This window comes from Dipteris shenzhenensis, chromosome 29 (genome assembly GCF_047967505.1).
Source record: "Dipteris shenzhenensis isolate YYH24624 ecotype China chromosome 29, Dip_SZ_1.0, whole genome shotgun sequence".
Classification (NCBI taxonomy): Eukaryota; Viridiplantae; Streptophyta; class Polypodiopsida; order Gleicheniales; family Dipteridaceae; genus Dipteris; species Dipteris shenzhenensis.
The window spans coordinates 14867701-14888755 of record NC_141624.1 but is presented as its reverse complement, the minus strand read 5'-3'; the positions used below and the strand labels follow the sequence as shown (position 1 = coordinate 14888755).

At 44.1% G+C, this 21055-nt stretch overlaps 1 protein-coding gene across 1 annotated transcript in view; it reads right to left on the bottom strand.

The window, feature by feature from the left end:
• Positions 1-17557, bottom strand: part of LOC147882472 (Insulinase (Peptidase family M16) family protein) — a 178827-nt gene extending 161270 nt beyond the window's left edge. The window contains exons 1-2 of the mRNA XM_087401054.1: positions 17267-17557; positions 1945-2161 (exon numbers count right to left, since the gene is read on the bottom strand). Coding sequence (XP_087257180.1) covers positions 1945-2161; positions 17267-17442 — 393 coding nt within the window. The 5' untranslated portion in view covers positions 17443-17557. The remainder of the gene's footprint in view (positions 1-1944; positions 2162-17266) is intronic.
• Positions 17558-21055: the final 3498 nt, after the last annotated feature.

Sequence of the window (21055 nt, the reverse complement as noted above, 5' to 3'; positions counted from 1 at the left end):
CCTTCAGTGCTGAGGCCTAAGGCAAGCTCCCTGCTGCTCCTTTCTGCTGGTACTTGTGCTGCTCCAAGTGATGATTGAGTGAGGCTCAATGGCCTCTTTATATAGGCCCCAAGGGGGCTGGTAAAAAACCGACCAGCCTGCTACAGACTGGCCGACCAGTCTGTGGCTGGTCCAGCCCTAAAAGGGCACACCCCCCCAGGGCTTTTGGCCCACACTTTCAGGGTCCTCTGGCCCTCCTTTCAAGGCAGGTATCCAGCCTATAAAAGGCCTGCCTCCTGCCCACTGACAGCCACTTTTCCTTCTGCACATGCTGCCATAACTGCGCCTCTGCCAGGCCCTCTCCCAGTTCCGTGCAGAGCCGTACGCTGCTGATGTCATCACGCCCTGCTAGGTCAGATCTACGGCTTGCTGTTCCCGCCTTCTGCTCCTTCCATAGGTTCCGTCCTTTGCAGCCTTCTTCCCTTGTGAGGTGCTGCCCATGAACCCTCCCCCACGCACTCCTCATTTGGGGGCTTACAGATGGGGAGGTGACCTTTCCAACACTCTGCACCATTGGCATCCTGTCAAGCATGTTTTCAGATATCTTAAAGGCACTCAGCATTTAGGCTTTCTTTATGGGGTTGATACTTCACTTGTCATGCATGGATTCACTGATAGTGATTGGGCTGGTTGTTCTGACACTCGTGTCACATAGTGGCAACTGTTTTATGCTTGGTACTTCATGTGTTTCTTGGTTCAGCAAGAAGCAGAGTACAGTTGCTACTTCTAGCTGTGAAGCTGAGTACAGAGCAGCTTTTACAGCTACAGTGGAGTGTGTTTGGCTTCAGAAGCTACTTGCAGATCTTTGTGCATGTCAGACTGCTCCTACCATCATCTTCACTGATAGTCACAGTGCTTTGGCTGTTGCATGGAATCCAATTTTCCATGCTCGCACAAAGCACATTGAGGTTCACCATCACTATGTCAGAGAGCAATTATCACTATCTTTTTGTGAGAAGAAATATTTTATTGCTGTAAAATAATTACATTCATAGTTACTTCAAAAGTGGAGTAACTACTACTCAACTGAAAATCTCAGTATAAGCTGTATATACATCATGATCAATCAAATGAGTCTGAAAGCAATCATAGAACGATTGCTGCAGAGATCGTTTGAAAAAAAGAAAAGATGGAAAAGTAGGATCACCAAAAACTCTATGATTTCTGTCCATCCATAGAGTCCACTATCACTATCACTATCACTTTGTTACATCTACTATTCTCCAATCTTAACCTACTTCAGGCATATATTACTCTATGGTTGAATGATGCATGTCAGAGGTTACAACACCTTAGAACGGATATAAGGTGCATCCCTTCAGCATCATCTGGTCACCCTTAAAGAAAAAAACACATGGAACTAGTTGCTTGACCTTCAAGTCTGCTAGGCTGTTAAAAAGTATGCAAGTCCATCTAGGTAGCCCAAGACAAGGTCTTTCCTAAACTGAATACAGGCTGTCCCAAATTGGAACAGTATACATTGTTGAGCTTGCAAAAGTTCTTTATTAAGCAGCCTACAGAGCATGTCAACCTCAGTGCAGCACAAGCTATGTGCATGCACTCTCACGTTTTGATCATACAAGAAAGTTCCCATGCCAATGAGTTCAAGCACAGATTGGTGAGACAATCTCAATACGAATTGAGAGTGTTCACTTCAAAAATTAAGTCTACTCGGAGAGCCTAAAATTTTTTAAAAAAATAAAGATCCATGACTCTATTACCATACTGCAACAAAAACTATTTGACACCTATAGCCTGTACAAATGGCATGCACAATTGCCGTTTTGAACCAAAATTGCATAATTTCACTGCAGAGAACTAAGCATATCAATCACAAATTTCAAACTTTTGCATTACAAGAAACAGCTGCAGCAAAAGGATGGTTCTCATAGTGTAGTAACATACAGAAAATCGGCAGGGAAAAACAGTAAAATTTGCCCTCCTTAGAGCAGTGCCTCCTCGACTAGAATATTGGTCAGAGTAGAAGTTTATTTGGCTTGGTTTGAGAGCAGCTCGTTCGCATGCCCAGCTGGTTTCTAGCCATGATGCGGTGTCCACTCTACCAATTTTTCGTTTCGAGAAAGATTTCCTTTCTTGTGATAATCCTCCTCTTTGCAGCAACCTGCATAAACACAACCACAAGTTCAACAAATTTTGTAACGGGCAAGGCACGTGCAGCAAGATCCAAAAGCAGGCCCATCATACTCCTTATAATTTCACTTGAAGCTCAGTCTTTAAAGAACTGCATTATGAAGATACTACATATACCTTCATACGACTAAAATATATCCAATCTTACAAATTAAATTTTTTTATAGAACAAGCAAAAGAATGAAGTAAAGAAGGGGAGTTTGTAAGCGACTTTAAACAAATTTAAGAGTAAATGAGAAAAATAAATAATAATAAGCAAAGCAATGGTTATGTTCTCATCGGTATCCAAGCATAAGCTGCCATCTAGGTTTCGAAAGATTCCGGAATCTTTTGGTTAAACCCAGTGCTTACTAAGCTTTGAAACCCCAACCAAACAACAAAAACTTTGATACTAGGGTCTCTATGATGATCTGGTTACAAAGGAAGCTTCCAGTGATTTCACGACAAATCTCAACGAAAGTTCGATCTGGCTAAGGTGAATCATTCAGAGTTGGCACAGCAACTTCAAGGGATTCTGACTTCTCTTATGTTTTTGAACAGCACCGTTCAAGAACTCACTCATGTGGATGCTTTAGCTTCAGTGTTGGGTCAAAATATTACACCAGATCCTATCTTGGATATCAAAAATCCAAGACAAAGGAAGTGGTAGACACTTGGTTGCACAAGTGGCAAGTGCACTTCCAATGTCACCCTTATCCTAATGATAAGAAGATTCAACTCGGAGCAGGGTATTTATCTGGAAAAGCATTACTATGTTGGAAGGAGTTGCGGCCAAAACCCTCCACCTAGACCAAATTTGAAGAACTCTTCAAGTAAGACTTCCTAAAGAAGGAGGAGGATTATGATATTGTAGGGAAGTTCAAAGCCCTAGACATGTCCAAACAGAATCTCACCTTCGAAGTCTATCTACAAAAGTTCCGGGATTTGCAGACTAGAGCCACAAAGATGGATCTAGTTACCTTGTTTGGCTTCTTTGCGGACAGATTACTTGATTCCTACAAATTGTGGAAGCCCATGGCTTGGTTATGGCGAGGCGGGAAATCTGAGGGCCGACAGCACTTGCATTATAGAGGGGCTAGAGGATTTGGGTCTAGGGTCACACCTAGGCCTAGGCAATATCGAGGCAGGGCATAATGAAACCCAAGAGAGGGCTTTAAGGGAAGGGGTCCCTTGTGGGACACATTGCACCAAAGTAGATGGCCAAGTGGCAAGTGCTGGGCTAGGGGGATAGTTCTAGAGAGAACTCCAAGATGAAGGAGAGAGTAGGAAGATCTCTCACATGACAAACAGGATTTCTTTGGCGAGCTCGTGGTTGGGAGGAAAGCAAAAAATTGAGCCCTCTTGTTGGAAGAGCTGTATACATCACATCCCCACTGGGGAGCAGTTTTGGGATTGCAAGGTTCAAGATCTTCCACTCCAAATTCAAGACTACACAGACATTTTGACGTGCTATGTGATGCACCTAGAGCATGTAGACTTGTTGTTAGGAATAGAGTGGTTTAAAACCCACGATGTTCACATAAAGTGAAAGGATCATACTATTCCTTTTTTGGATAAAGGCACTTGTATATGTATTCATGGTGATGCTATTCCCTCTTCTCAAGGACCTATTGTATCTGCGATGCAGCTTCGGAATATTAGTGTGTTTTGAATCCGCTTTCTTCATTTGTCGGTAATCTATGGTTCTAAGTTTGTTATATTGACTGATAATCAGTCAATTGAGTATGTCTGTGATGGTTCGAGCTTGAGTGGAAGAAAGGCTAGATGTAGATGGGCTGAGCTAATGCTAGATTTTGATTTTGAAATACGTTATCGTAAAGGTTCCCTAAATAGCATGGCTGATGCTATAAATCGAATCAAGTTTGTAAATGCTTTGTCATTTACAAAGATATCTTCTAACCTATTGAGGGCTTTGCATGACTGATAGTCATTTCAGTCACTATTGGCAAAAGGTCCAGGATGGGAGCATAGGGATTATGCCACCTACTGTACAGGGGGTAGGAGACTGGTGGATGATTCGAAATGGCTTGTTGTTCCGAAATTATGTGTCGGATCTTCAACCCAAGGTTCTCCAAAAATGTCATGATGCACCTAGTGCAAGACATCCTGGAGTACAAAGGACACTCTCTCTTGTGAAACATACTTTTTATTGGCCTAAGATGCAACAATTTGTTCATAACTATGTAGTAGGTTGCCGCACTCATTAGGTGATCAAGGCCGAACACCTTGGAGGCACAGGGCTATTGCAACCCTTGGAAATCTCTAGTAATAAATGGGAAAGTATTTCCATGGATTTTATCACGAGATCGCCATGAACGCGCATGGGTCATGATTCCATATGGGTTATAGTGAATCGATCGACAAAGATGGGTAGATTTTTACCTACTAGATCAACCATTACAGCAAGTCAATTGGCCCTCCTGTTTGACTCCTTGGTCGATCAACCATTACAGCAAATCAATTGGCCCTCCTGTTTGACTCCTTGGTCTCACCAGCGGGGATGTATGGCAGCCCTTGTTTGGGGGCATGTGGAGCGCATACAAGTTCTCATGCTATCACGGATGATTTGCAGTAAGCCATCAATTCCTCACCAGATCATCCAAGCTGAGTTTGGGTCATCTCCACTACGACTTGATGCAGCGTTCTACCATGGCTAGCATTGTCCTCTTTTGAGGCCCTAGCGCTACAAGTGGCAGAGAGATGCCGATCTGCACACACAAGCAGGTGGTTCGAGTAACTAGGGCTCCACATGGATAGAGTTCCTCCCTTCCAATATGGCATTGGCGCGCCATTACTCCCACTCAGGTATCACGAGGTTAATCAGGTCATACGTGAGGATCTTCTGCAGCTACACATACTCAATTCTGGACACTTGTCTTTGAAAAGTTAGATACCACTCTTAGTTTGAGTTCCTCTGAACATGAGCAGTCTAATGGTCGAACGGAAGTTGTGAACCAACTTCCAAAGGATATGCTTCGTGCATATGTTTCCAAGAGGCAGTCGTCATGGGAAGAATATTTACCCATGGTTGAATTTGCTTATAACATTGCAAGCATTCAAGTACTGGTTTGAGTCCTTTTATGCTTAAGTATGGATTTCAACCTGAGTCACCAGTAATGGTCAGATTCAAGGCAGTTAAGAATGATGCTACTAGGACATTCTTGCAAGACATGCAAGAGATGTTGTAGTTCACCAAGGAATCTATTAGAAGTGCCCATGATAAGGACAGATTTTATGCTAATAGACATCATTCACCTAGGCAGTTCTCTATTGGAACAATGGTATATTTGCTATCCCAAGCAATCCAAGAGCCTAAATACTCGACAGGTTAGGAAATTATCCACCAAATATTGTGGTCCATTCAAGTTGCATATGAACTAGAATTGCCTCCTAATGCAAGAATTCATCCAATCTTTCATGTCTATAGACTAAAAGAATTATTGGATGCTAAGGATCAAGTAGTAACTCCTCAAGAACTTATATAGGTTGAAGATTTGCCTTTGTACCACACGAACCTGAAAGTACTCTTGGATTTAATAAACGTCAAGTTAGAAATAGGACGATCACTGAATGCAAGATTACGTGGACGGACCGTGTCGAGGAGGATTCTACATGGGAGACATTGACTAACCTTCAAAGAGAGTTTCTGAACTTTCTTATGAACTCAAGAGTGAGTTCTTAGAGGAAGGGAGTATGTCATGTGCATGGAACATATTCGGCATGTGCTTAGGCACACAGGACTAACTCAGATTGCCTAGGGAGGCTAGGGGCTAGGCAAGCTTTGCAGGTTGAGTTGCAAGGGCAATGAACGTTACGGTTTTTACTATTTTTAGCGGCACCGAGCTCATGCCTATATAAGGAGCCTAGGGGTTCAGTTTTCAGTCAAACAAGTCAAATGCTTGGCTCTTCCTTGCTGGTCTGGATCCTGGAGTGTTGCGGACACGCACCTACTTTCTAGCATAGCCCAAGCGGCCCCTGTGGGCGCCACCAGGTCACATGAGACACCAGGCTGGTTGGGATCTAGTTGGGAGATGTGCCAATGTGCCAGCAGCTCAGCCTGTGGCTCGGAGGGGACATCCGAGTCCTGGATGTCATGATTGGGTGGTGAGCATGCCTGTGATTTCCATCATTGCTCTATGGTTGGGTTTTTGTGTTTGTTTGCAGATGTAGGTTCTCAAGAGCGTTGGGGTCGTGTCAAACCTACATAAAGCATACTACTTACTATGAATATTGTAGATAGCATAGATCACTTGGGAGGCATGAATAAGACTAAGAGGTTGTGTAAGAAATCCTAGATTTACTATATTTAGAACTGTGCTAAGGAACAGAAAAGAGACTGAGATAGCAGAGAGCAAAGGAATAACTGTATTGCTTGAATGTCTGTAGGGTGGATGTGATTGTCATCCATACAATTTGGCCTCTCTTATATAGAGAGTGAAGAGTCACACATGAAAAGGTGTGTACTCCAAAGGGTATGTGCATGAAGAGGTGTGTACCCCTTGTGAAGGGTGTGACCCTTGATACATTACAATAGGAATGTCTCTTCATTAGAATGTCTCTTGTGAAGGGTTATGCCTCATTAGGAAGTGTCCCGTCGAAAGGGCAAGTGTCCCATCGAAAGGTCATACCCTTCCACAAGTGTCCATTCATTAAACCATCCATAAGTCTAGAAAGAGAAAGGAATACGTCACAGATCGTGACATCCCCTCCCACTCAAAAGAAGACCCTGGTGGAGATAATGAACCGATGTAGAAAATATCATGGTAGATTCTGAAAATACTGCTGTAAAAGATCAGGGTACTGCTGTAAGTCTTCATCAGACTGCCAAGTAGCGTCGGAGTCGTCCAGATCTCGCCAAAGAACAAGGAATTCCGTGATAAGTCGATGTCGAGTCTCTCGCTGTCGATGGTCCAGAATACGCTCAGGAATAAGGAGAACATAATCGTCTTCGATTTCTGGGACATAATCACCTGCAGGAGGAACTGCTTCATCGCTTGGAATGTACGTCTTTAGCCAAGAAATATGAAATGTTGGATGGATTTTACCCCATGATGGAGGTAATTCCAATTTATAACTTAAAGGTGAATTTTTCTTGACGATCCGGAAAGGTCCATAGTATCTTGGTCGCAACTTAGGAAACACAGACTTAACCGTCTTATAGCGATGTGGGGCTACAAATAATAGCACCATGTCACCAGTGTTAAATTCCAGGTGACGTCTATGTTTGTTGGCAGACCGTTGATACCGCTCTTGCGCTTTTCGCATATGATCCCTGACTTGCAGTAGAATATCTTGCATTTCTTGAACCAATTGATCAGCTAGGGCCACTCGATGTTGAAGTACAAAATTTGTTGGTACAATCGGAGTGTGTCCATAAGCTGCTTGGAATGGAGTCATGCTGATGGCACTATGGAAAGAGTTATTATAAGCAAACTCGAGGAGTGGTAGATACTCTTCCCAGGCTGCGAGGCATGACTGAACATAATGTCGAAGCATTTCTTCCAGAACTTGGTTGACTCTTTCAGTCTGTCCATCTGATTCTGGGTGATAGGCTGAACTGAACAGTAGAGTAGTACCCAAAGATTCGAACAGTGAAATCCAAAAGTGACTGGTAAACTTAGGATCTCTGTCGGATATGATATTCTTGGGTAATCCATGGTGTCGGAAGATGTGTTGTATAAAGAGTTTGGCTATGTCCGGGGCCTGTGCACTGCTTCTGCAAGCAACAAAGTGTGCCATTTTGGACAAGTGATCAACAATTACCATAATCTGAGTGTTACCTCTGGAGGATCGTGGTAGTGTTGTAATGAAATCCATGGAAATACTTTCCCACCTTTCAGTTGGAACTGGAAGAGGCTGAAGAAGTCCTGTTGGAAGTCGTCGACTTGCTTTCATTTGTTGACATGATAAGCAAGATGTAACCATTTTGATGACATCTCTTTTCATCTGAGGCCAGTAGTATGTTGCACTGAGTAACCGATAAGTCTTATTGATGCCTGGATGGGCAGCATAAGGAACTACATGATGCTCTTTTAACAAAAGACGTCGAACATCCTTGTCATGTGGTACACAGACGCGATCTTGATAATACAGAAGGTCGTCCGTATAAGAATAGGATGAGAAAATCTTCTGTTCGGAAGTCGAAGGTTGATCTTTGGAAAGAACCTGTACTGCGGTGCCGAAGTCTTTATCATTGAAATACTTTCCTTTGAATGAATTCGGAACATCCACAGATAATGTAGAGATTACCATGGCTGATGCTAGAGGTAACCTGCTGAGAGCATCTGCAACTACATTGCATAGTCCTGGTATGTACTCAATGGTCATGTGAAAGTTGGCCAGAAACTCAACCCAGCGTGCTTGTCGAGCGTTCATGACTGGCTGAGTAAAGATGTACTTGAGAGAGTGATGGTCTGTCTTGACCACAGAGTCGGCACCCATGAGATAATGTTTCCAAGAGCGATAAGCATGTACAACAGCAAGAAACTCCTTATCATAAACCGGATATCGGGTTTGGATATCAGAATGTTTATGGCTGTCAAAAGCAATAACTCTGACTTCTTGCATCAAGACTGATCCTGTAGCGATGTCGGAAGCGTTGGTCATGACCTCAAATGGGAGATTTGGGTCAGCAATAGCCATAACTGGTGTGGTAGTGAGTGCTTGCTTGAGTTGTTGGAAACTATACTCTGTTTCGGGAAGCCACTGAAAAATTGCTGTGCTTTTCAATAATTCGGACATAGGAGCTGCGATTTTGGACAACTGATAGACCTTTGTATGGTAGAAGTTTGCCAATCCGAGAAAAGAGCGGACATCATGAACATTCTTAGGAGTAGGCCAGTTTCGGATTACCTCGACCTTCTTGGGATCCACAGAGATACCTTGAGCTGAAATAACATGTCCCAAATATTCCAGGTGGGTCTTGAAGAACTCACTCTTCTCAATGTTGATGTAGAGAGAATTTGCACGGAGAGCTTCAAAAACTTGGTGAAGATGTTGTTTGTGCTCATGTAGGGATCTGCTGAAAACGAGGATGTCATCGAGGTAAACGATGACGAACTTATCGAGGAAAGGCCTGAAGATGTCGTTCATTAATGTCATGAATGTGGCCGGGGCATTGTTTAACCCAAAAGGCATGACCAAACATTCATAGTGTCCATACTTTGTTCGAAAAGCTGTCTTGTATTCATCGCCTTCTCGTATACGAATTTGATGATAACCTGAACGAAGATCAATCTTGGAGAAGTGTGTTGCATGTAGAAGTTGATCGAAAAGGTCATCAATGCGAGGCAATGGATACTTGTTTTTTATAGTGAGCTTGTTGAGGGCTCGGTAGTCGATGCAGAGGCGCATAGGCTTGTTCTTTTTTTCCACAAGTAGTACAGGAGATCCGAAAGGGCTGCGACTGGGCCGAATGTGACCTTTGTCGAGTAGCTCGGTGACCTGTCTTTGGATTTCTTCATTTTGAGTGTGAGAAACCCGATAAGGAGGTTTCGACGGTGGATTACTGCCGGGAATAAGTTCGATTGGGTGATCCACTGGTCGTCGAGGTGGTAACTGCTTTGGCAATTCCTGTGGAAAAAGATCCAGGTAAGGCTGGAAAAAAGGTTGGTTGAGGTATTCAGGAGGATCCTTTGTTGGTGTCTCCTCGACTGCCGTAACCAACAGAAGTGAAGTCTTTGCTTGGCGTTTACGAACCCACTTCTTTACTTGTAGGGCAGAGGCAACTGGGGTTGAAGGAGAATCCCTAGAACCAGTTAGCTCAATAAGTTTTCCCTGGTGGACAAACTGGATAGTATGGCTGCGAAAACTGATTGATGGATCATAGTCGTAGAGCCATTGTTGTCCGAGTATGACATCGTACCGAGAAAGAGGCATAATGTCGAAGTTCAACTTGTCCGTATAATGTTGGATGCGAAAAGACAAGTTTTTGATCCTGGTGTTGCACAAGAAAGTTGTTCCATTTGCGAGTTCAATCTGATAGTCCATGAGGCTAGGACTGGTGGTCAACCGAAGTTTATCGACCACAGAACTGGCTAGGAAATTATGAGAACAGCCACTGTCGATGAGGATGGTGACCGTTGTTCCACGAATCGATCCTTGAACACAAAGTACTTGAGTGGCCAGGGAAGGTTCGGGGTTGCTGGCAAGGCTCAGGTGGATGGTATTCGCCATTCGAACAGCTTTGCCTTTCTTGTCTTGTGCTGAGGTAGCATCTTCTTTTGGGGAAGTGCTAGGTTCCATATTAGAATTTTGCTTTGGTCGCTTGGGACAATCGAACCATCTATGGTCGCCTGTACAGATGGTACAAAGTCCTTTTGAGCTGGAGTTGTTCTTCTTGTCAGTGGCCGCACCTTTATGTTGGGGCTGTCGGTAATGACTTTGTGAAGAAGAAGAAACACGATCCTTGGGGGAATGCTTCTGTTGGAATCCAGCAAATGATTTCTAAGGCTTCTGGGGATCTTGAGACTGTCGCTGACCTTGATTACCGAAGTTTTTGCGAAACCTGGTGTTATCTTGAGGGCGAGCACCTTTGGCCATAGGAGAGTTCTGTGTGCGATTAGCACTCTGCTTCCCTGTGTTGAGGAAATCTGTAATGCGCTCCGCGTAAGCAATAGCGCCATCTGTGGTGGTGATATTGGCTTTAAGAACATCAATGCGTAACGAGGGTTGTAGGCCTGAGATGAAAGCATGAAGGCGATCATCCTCAGTTAAACCATCAATCTCTAGCACCAATGTGGTGAACTGAGAGATATAAGAAGACAGGGAACCCGTTTGCTCCAACTGTCGAAATTTTGATCGTGCTTGGAAGTCCGCATTGGCAGGTACAAACTGCTTACGGAGCACGTGTTCAAAACGTTCCCAAGTTAACACACTTTTTCCGTCCTTTAAGCGTCGTTGCCACCATAGAAATGCTGTATCCTTCAGGAGGGAGGCTGCCAAGGCGATCTTTTTGCCTTCCGTGAGGTCAACAGTGTCAAAATACATGCGCATTTTAGCGAGCCATTGGTCAACAGTTCGGCGATTACGTTGACCAGTGTAGGCTTCCGGAAGTTTGACGTCAAGTCGCTTTGTTTTGGAAGCTTGAAGTAATCGATAGAGAGTATGCAGTTCAGTATTTTCTACCTCGGGGGGGAAAGAGTCCGCATCGTCGTCGGGTTGCGTCACGTCGTCCTCTGTATGTGCTGGACTACGAGAATCTTGGAGTTGTTGAACTTTTTGAACCAGGTCGGAGATGCTGTCTTGAAGCTGAGATATTTGAAGTTGCAATAGAGATTCACTTTGGGTGTTGCCTTCAGGGGTCTTTTTGGGACTTGATTCTTTAATCTCGGGAGAGGCTTCACGCGAGCGGTGCGACATGTCGGAAATCCCTGTGAGAGAGGCGCGAACTTGCGCTCTAGTTTGAACCATCCCTGAAAGAGGATTCGGGCTGCTCCCTGAGGTTGCTCATATTGGAGGGGGCAGGCGAGGCAGGATGGAACCACCCGTGGAAATCTGGTAAGGGAGGTCCTGTCGGAGGTAACACTGGAGATTCTGAAAAAGGTGTTACTGCTCGTGATAAGACAGGGGTAGGTAGCAGAGTCCACGGATCTGAAAAAGGGTAAGGAGCTGCTGTCGGAAGAGGAGGATATCCAGGGGAGGGAGTGCCTTCAGGATGTAAATACTGACTGGGAGAAGGTACACCCTGTAGAGGAGGATATCGGGGAGCTGAAGGAGGTGGAGAGTACCCTGGGGATGCCGAAGGTGAAGGGTAGAACTCTCTCCAAAAATGAACAGCAAACTCCTGAGGAATATCGTGTTCCGGATATCTTCGTGTCTCGTGGAACACAACCTGTACTGTGCTGAGGAAATAATGTAATTGAGGCGCCTCACGCAGAAGGTAGAGGATGTGATCCAAGTCACTCGGAGGGCACGTGACACAGAAGACCCAAGATGCAAAGGCTCCAAAATGGGCTGGCTGTGCAATTTGAACACGATATTGTGTAGTAGCAGGTGCCTGAGGTGTCCTTGAATGGCCGGGTGAATTACCAGGGGTTTCCATGCTTTAATGTGGATTCTTTCATTTGCTGTAATTTATTAAAAAGAATCCTGAAAAAGCAGATTGGAAAGACTCCACCTGGCAATACTTTAATCTGCCAAATGATTGCGTAGAAGAAGGCTGCAAATCGTTGTCCGGAGGTCCATGTTGCAATGTTTTGCGAGGAGTGCTCGAGGCTGGTCTGGTCCGGGCTGTCAACGGGCTTTCTTCATTGCGAGAAATGGCAACTGGTGCTGAATTGGCAGGGTAAAAATGGCGAAACAAGGAGAGGCAGCAGCCTGTCAGGAAATCGGGTATGCAGGACTGCAAATAAGGAGTAGTCTGTCAGCGAAAAAGGCGAGGCAAGGGCTGGCAGGAACAGGGACTGGCAGCGCAAAATGTCGAAGCAGGGCTGGGCAGCGTAGGAATGGACTGTACTATCCGTACTGTGTGTACGGGCCACGATTGTACGGCCTGTACGGCAGGCTGTACGGCCTGTACGGACTGCTGCGCAGGGCTTGTACGGATGGCGCAGGCTGTACGAACTGCTCGCAGGGCTGTACGGATGGGCTGCGATGGCTGGCGCAGGCTGCAGGAAATCCGTACGGCCGTTTTTTGTTTTTTTGTATTGGCTGGATGGTACGACGATTCGTTGGGCTGCCTAAGGGTTATTTGCCCCAAATTAATTTGGGGGTTAAGTTAACCCTAGGGTAGTTAGGGTAAACCTAGGGTTAGGGGATGGGTTTAATTTTTGTCCCTTTTTACCCCTCTAGGTACCCTTTTGTAGGTACTTGGGCCTAGGAGGTGTGCCTATTCGAAGGGGTGTGACCCTTGGAATAGGTGCACCTGTTCATGAGGGGATATGTCCCTATTGTTAAAAGGGGTGCGACCCTGCATGAATAGGTATGTCCCTTTGCCCACGATGGGGTATGTCCCATGAGTGAGGAGTCGAGACTCGTCACCAAAAGGTGTGTCCCATGGTGGAAAAGGCGCGTCCCTTGGTTTTGGGACAGCCCAAGCACCTTAAAGGACACGATTTTGGTCGTGTCCATTCACATCAACTTGTGATGTGAGGGAGATGGAGAGGCCAGGATGCCTTTAGGCGTTTAAAAATTTTACGCTCATCCTCTCCATCTCTTCCATGCACTATGTGCACGGATGTCCTTCTAGCGGCAAAAATGTATCAGATCAGTGCTAGAAGGTGGGGGGCATTTCCTACAAGCAGGAGCGAATTTTGCTCTGATACCACTGTAAGAAATCCTAGATTTACTATATTTAGAACTGTGCTAAGGAACAGAAAAGAGACTGAGATAGCAGAGAGCAAAGGAATAACTGTATTGCTTGAATGTCTGTAGGGTGGATGTGATTGTCATCCATACAATTTGGCCTCTCTTATATAGAGAGTGAAGAGTCACACATGAAAAGGTGTGTACTCCAAAGGGTATGTGCATGAAGAGGTGTGTACCCCTTGTGAAGGGTGTGACCCTTGATACATTACAATAGGAATGTCTCTTCATTAGAATGTCTCTTGTGAAGGGTTATGCCTCATTAGGAAGTGTCCCGTCGAAAGGGCAAGTGTCCCATCGAAAGGTCATACCCTTCCACAAGTGTCCATTCATTAAACCATCCATAAGTCTAGAAAGAGAAAGGAATACGTCACAGATCGTGACAGGTTGAGGGCTGCAAAGATGTTGCAAAGATGTTTACTCCTAAGACATCTTAATTTATTGCGAATCCCTATATTGTTATTTATATAATGTGTGCTAACCAATATCGACTTTAAACTAGACCCTCTAATAAAAGCTTCCCTAAACCATGAAGGTTATTCAAATTTGATCTAGCTAAGAAATCAACTCTATCCCTATACGAGTTTCTCACATGTCTAGAAGCAAAACAATGGGCCGAAGAATCAAGAGAACACACCTCATGAGATTCGAAATTTATAGAAGGCATGCAGTCAAGGAGGAGTTTAAGACCATGCCTGCCTGAGGGCGAATGATCCGAGGTTAGAAAGGGCGGTGCTGACCACACCCCTCTACTTTAGTGGGGCTGCCGCCGAGCACTGGGGCCCTAAAGAGGCTGCTTGATACAGTATCGACAATAGGGTTTAGTCAAGTGCCCGTGGCTTCTTGTTAGAATCCATGTTCATATGAATAGAGGCATAATGCAGCTCACAGGAACTCTACTGTGGTAAGCATGCATGTTATGGTTCATAGCTTCAGCCTTGCTTAGGCATGTTGAACCCTCTTGTAAACAGCCAGTAAATAGTAGGTAGCAATTAGAAGGGCGCGCCCTTTTTGCTTTTAGGTTTGTAATTCTTATGTACCCGATATCTTGTGTTACTTACATGAATACATTTAGGAAATTATCACGATATTCCATACTCTTCAAAGCTGCTCTCTTTAGCTACATTCAAATAAAATTTACTCTTGCTTTTTATATCAATAACTCTTCTCTTTGAATGGTTGTTGTCTGAGTAGACAAAAGGCGTTTCACACTAGCATCAAAAGGAATTTCTGGCTTGCAGCAAAAAAGTGACTCGGCCCCCAAAAAGCAGTCCATGTCACGTGCTTCGGAGGAAGAGATGAGCATTATTTGCAGGATATGCACATCTAGGAGAATATACCGAGATGAATCCAAGAACATTCCCAAACTCATCCTCTAAAAACACAACATAGTGTAGTTTCAATCTCATGATAGTCACTCACAAGGTTGAAAACCATAAACTCCATCATGCATAGCAGGGACTAGCTACTATGACATCCCCACTGACGTCATCAACGCCCAACAGTGGGTGTAGACCATAGTATAAAAATATGCTCACACATACAAATCCACACACCCACACATACTTGAGCATCCATTTATACAAAGTCTTCGTACTCAGTTTCTATCGGCACTCCCGAGGTGAAGGGAAAACTCAGCCATGACGAAGGCTAGCACTAAAGGAGAAGGCTAATCAAAAGGTGTCCAAAATCTCTTCATTCAAGCTACAACTGCTTGTGAAGTCTAAACGTTTTCATTTTAGTCTCTCCCCAACGAGCATCTAAATCTAAATCTAGCTGATAGGGCAACGCACCATTTAAGATAGAAAGAATTATCACAATACCAGCAGGCCCCAACTTGGACGAAAACTTCACAAGGTGAAATTTGCATGTCCGCTGATACAACAAAAGCATATACCTAGATGAATCCAAGAACATTCCCAAACTCATCCTCTAAAAACACAACATAGTGCAATTTCAATCTCATGATAGTCACTCACAAGGTTGAAAACCATAAACTCCATCATGCATAGCAAGGACTAGCTACTATGACATCCCCACTGACATCATCAGCGCCCAACAGTGGGTGTAGATCATAGTATAAAAATATGCTCTCACACATACAAATCCACACACCCACACATACTTGAGCATCCATTTATACAAAGTCTTCGTACTGAGTTTCTCTCGGCACTCACGAAGGCTAGCACTAAAGGAGAAGGCTAATCAAAAAGTAGTCCAAAATCTCTTCATTCAAGCTACAACTGCTTGTGAAGTCTACACGTTTTCATTTTAGTCTCTCCCCAACAAGCATCTAAATCTAAATCTAGCTGATAGGGCAACGCCCATCTAGGAGAAAGTGAAGGTGTTTTTCGTTTGCTCGAGACGATGAGAGGTGAAGGAATAAAGCTAGATGGGGTGACATTTCTTATTGTTCTTACTGTATGCAGTCCCACAAGTCTAGTGGATGAGGGCCAAAAGTACTTTGAGGCTATGAGCAAAGACTCTCGCATCACTCCAACTATTGAGCATCACACGTGCATGGTTGATCTTCTAGGCCATGCAGGCCAACTCGATGAGGTGGTGGTGATCGTTAAGAAGATGCCTTTTGATCCTAATCTTGTGGTGTGGCATACTGTGTTGGGTTCTTGTCGACATGGGGGTAATGTAGAGCTTGGAAAACAAGCCTTTGAACATGCTGTGAATTGGCTGAAAAGGATGTTGTAGCTTATGTCTTGATGTCTAAATGTGCTGGTCAGAGGGCTCGCACCAGCAAGGTCAATTGTGAAGGAATTCAGAAATGCAGTGGACAGACAAACTCTCATGGTAATGAGAGCAGCCATAAAGTTGACTAGGACATATCTACATGAAGACCTCACACTCTTGCAGCAAGAGCACAGAACCGCATGTATGGCAGCAAGCTGAGAAAGGGCATGGGCAGCATACAGAGACAGCAACATGATCATCCAGGAAAAAGGGAAAAAGAGAAAAGGATAAAAATAGGACATGATGGTGTCAGACCTACGGGATACGGGCACTGCAGACATGCTCTTACGACCACCAACTCAAGCTTTGAGGATCACGTGTCTTCGTCACAATGGGATCACAGGCACTTCATAACATTTTAACATGAACCTATGCCTATTTAAGCTGGTACAATCCACCGTCACCAGATGAGAGAGGCTTGGGAATCTATGTCAAAACAAAGTGAGCTTCCATGCCAAATAAATAGCTGCAATGGAGCGCTGCAAGATCATACGAAATGACAATCAAGGTCCAAAGCTGTCCATTCATAGTATGTTTTTTATCTCGTTCCAAGAGTCACAAACAACCCTTTTTGGAATATCAGCTGTCTAACAGTTAAAAGTTAAGGATAGATTTTGTGTGGTTGGCTTAAAGCAATTTATGAGGACCTCGAAATTTCTAATTAGAAAACGTCCCTGTAAAAGAGGTACGACCGTCAAACCATCCAAAATGAGCTCCTACAAGAAACCCTAAGCTATGCGTTCCCTACACGATACGCCACCCTGAGCAATAATCCCTCACGAAGGCCCTCCAAAACTACTATTTCAAAAAAGGGCAATAAGCTATGCTGCACTGACTAATAAAGCCACTTATTCAACCACTAATGTATCCAAGCTTGGCTCTTTAATCAGAATTCAATCACAAAAGGGTGGGAGCAACCGCCAAAATCAGTTCATGTTTCGGAAAGAATCAGAGAGAGCATATACTGCACCATTGAAACGCGGCCAATGAGCAACAAAAAACAGGATTTTGCAAACAGGGAACCAACCGGAGCCTAGAGGTGGAAAGATGGGGACTCCCACGCTCTGAGTAACCGCGGCATTCCGCCCGCAATCCAGTGGGGCGAGGAAGAGCTGCGGAGCAGGCAGTGGAGGTGCTACAATCGTCGCAAAATCTGTTATTGAGGGAGGAGAGGGGGGGGGAGCGGATGGCAATCTCGGCCATGATTGAGAGCAAATGGAAGGTGAAGGAAAATGGCGGCGAGCTACTGAGGGCTGGACAAGCTCAGCAGAGGAATGACCATAGCCAAGCCCCTTCAACAACAAAGACCAGACTTTTGAACGTGTGGGCAATGAAATAAGAAAGGCTTTGGCGTGCCTGTTTTGATTTCATCCGGTCACCTACACGTGTCACCTTCCTTTTTCTCGCTCCCGGCTGTAGCCCGTTCCCCCTTTACAGCCCTAAAATATCTCTCCCCCATGAGGCCCAAGTTAGAGCACATACCTCGCCCGCGAGTCGCACTGCCAACAGGATATATTCACATTCCCATGGTCGCAAAATGCTGACCGATGGACTTTTCGGGGCAGTGGACTGCTAGGCTAGCGGCTTGGATTTTCGAAATTCCAGACCAGCATCTCGCCGCTCGCCTGGTTCGACATGCAAAATTGGACATTTATTGCTACAAGTGGGCATTTTTTACGGGGAGCAAGGTATCTCCAACATGGTGGAGACCTGCCCCATAGTGTCTGGCAAGCCAACACGAGGGGCAGAGATGGAAGGTTAGGCTTTGCCTACTAAATCAACATCCTCCCCAACCTTAGCCGCGACGCAGGGAGGCTCTCTTACCCAATCTCAAGGTCTAATGGTATATATCAGGGCCTCTTCACAGGAAGGACTTGGTTTGCAAGCCACCCTAATTTCTAGGTTGTCCCTACTCCAGGGAGCAACCAAGTCTACAACCACTTGCCAAAGCAAGTGACCTTGACAACTAAAGGCCGACACATCAGGCTACATGCACACAAGTGCCCCCAAAAACTATCAGCGATCGAAATCCTGTACCTGGAAACTAGTTTTGGGACTCCAAAGCAAAGACCCGGGAGTAACCAGGTATGCAACCACTTGCCATAGCAGGTGATCTTGAAAGCTAAAGAGCTTCTTGGCTGACACATTAGGCTACATGCACACACGTGCCCCTTAAAACCGCCTGTTGAAGCCACGCATGAACAGATCTTGGTTTATGTGAACAAGCTCTAAGAATGCCTCATTTGTAGGGATTTTTTGAAAAAAGAGGCCTTTGAAAATGTCCACTAGAAAAAGACCATCAAAATTTGAAAGTCATGAATCCCCATCTTTTTCCATCCATGTGTTATCAAACTTCAGAGCCTTAGGCCCTTAGGAAAAGATATTGCTTGAGATGACGTGCATAACTACATAAAGGTCATCAGTGCACATCGCATCTCATGCTCCTCTCTGCCAATTGAGCATCCACATATCTTTCCATTCCTTCCCTCATCATAAATACTCCCTCTCTTTATGTTCATTTATTCCCTCCTCAACTCGCACACTTCTCCTATTTGCCCAATGCCTTCAAAATAAGGGAATAGTAACTTCAACTTTTGGGAAGCAAAGAGGAAGAAGAACAATGGTTCTTACACCACGAAGGATTCTTCTTATTGCATGAATATGTGCCTTCTTGGAATTTGCATAAGCTCATTGGAAATTATATGTTCGGCCTTATGTAAGTAGTTGTTAATACACATGAAAGTTTGTGCCAAGTTTTGTCATATGCAATAATTTGATATTGTACTCCATCAAGATAGGATGGACGAGTATTATCATGCATGTGAAATTGCTTTACTACTTTCTTGATGTACATTTTCATTGTAAGCATTGCAATTAATGCATATTGTTGAGTCTAGACCTATATTTATCTGAAAGCAAATGTAGTTCTAGACTTGTATTTATCTTACCATGATTTTAAAACCAATGCTCATGCAATGTCATCGATTGTGCTTACGTGCAAGTAGGAGGGCATGATGTAATCTTATAAGATGGGATGGGAAGCAACAATGGAATTCCCTAATTGAATAGCCATGAGTGATGGCCCCATACTACCTTTATTCTTTCTTATGGACAATAAAGAGCCATCCATGAGGCTCAATGCCTACACCACATACACAATGGTGATTAACCACCATTATGCATGGTCTAAGGTTGAGTTAGATGGCTACATCCTCTGACGTAGCTAATTGTGGATTCTCCAGGCCATTTTTTTGCCCACCCTTATTGATAGGATTTAGGTCAAAGTCAATTGTAATTATCATTAATATTGTCAACAATGTGTTTGGGTGTTCAAAGTTTTGTTTTATTTTGAGAGCTAGCTTTGCTATGAGAGGGACTTACCCCCACCAGACATCTCATGGAGAACTCTTTCCCCCCCTTCATTGACAATGTGTCAAAGGTGTTGATGGCCTTTGTCAACTATGACTCTCGTTGGGGTGACAAAATATGAACAGGGGAGAGGAGAAGAGTGGAGATGACGAGAGAGGGCACAACTAGAAAGCACACCACAAATTACTAACTGTACACTAGATTTAGTTGAAAATGTAGAATATATACAAACCCATTTAGGGTTCGGGTTAGGGCTAGGGCATCTAACCCTTTCCTTTATAGTGCTCTATATGTGTTAGTGCTATGCACAGGTAATCACATGATGTTGAGGGTGGTCTCTCAACACCTTCCCTCAAGGTCAACATCATGAAGTAGGCCTTCCCTCAAGATGATGATTCTAGGAAATCGAAGAAGGACTGAGCATTACATTCCATCACACCCCTTTAATGGGAATGTCCTTCCTCTACATCAAACCAAGAGCTTGTTGATGTTTCTCGAAAAGCTCTTTATCGAGTGGTTTGGTAAAGATGTCTTCAACATTCTCTTTGCTATTACAATGTTGCAATGTGATGTCACCAAGTAACACTCTTTCTCTGATGAAGTGCTCTCTGACATCAATGTGCTTTGTCCTGAAGTGATATACTGGATTCTTGGCCAATGCTTGAGCCGATTGATTATCACACTATATTGTTGTTGGCTTTGATTCATCAAAGTAATCTGTTTCTGACAATAGTCTTCTGAGCCATATAGCCTCACATGCACCTGTAATGAGTGCCCTATATTATGCTTCAGTCAAAGACAAAGAAACAGTTGGCTATTTGTTTGACAACCATGATATAGCACCTTGACCAAGGAAAAATGCATATCCCTGTGTGGATCTCCTGGTCTCATGATCTTCGGCATAATCATTGTCACAGTATCCATGCAACCTTGGATGACTTCCTCTGTATTCTATCCCAAATTGTCTCTACCTCGGATGTATCTCAAGACTCTTGTGGCTGCATTTTAGTGAGACTGTTTTGGATTTGCCATTAACTATGCTAGTGAAGTTACTGCATAACAAATATCTGGCCATGTGATAGTCAGATATATAAGAGATCCGATGAGCTTTGTAGCACCTATCATTGACTTTAGGCTTTTCTGAATCTTTTGTAAGTTTCAAACTCTATTCCATGGGAGTGCCTGCAATCTTGCAATCTGCCATATGAAACTTCTTCAGGAGACTGTCAAATATTTGAGCTAACTCATGAAGGGGCTGTCTGAATCTCTCCAATTCCAAGACAATAGTGCATAAGTCCAAGATCTTTCATGTCAAACTCTGCAGATAAGTCTTGTTTCAATTTCTTGATGAAGCTATCCTTGCTTCCACTCACAATCAGATCATCTACGTACAAAAGTGCAATAGTAATGTCTTCCCCTTGAACTTTGTAGTAGAGAGTATGATCTG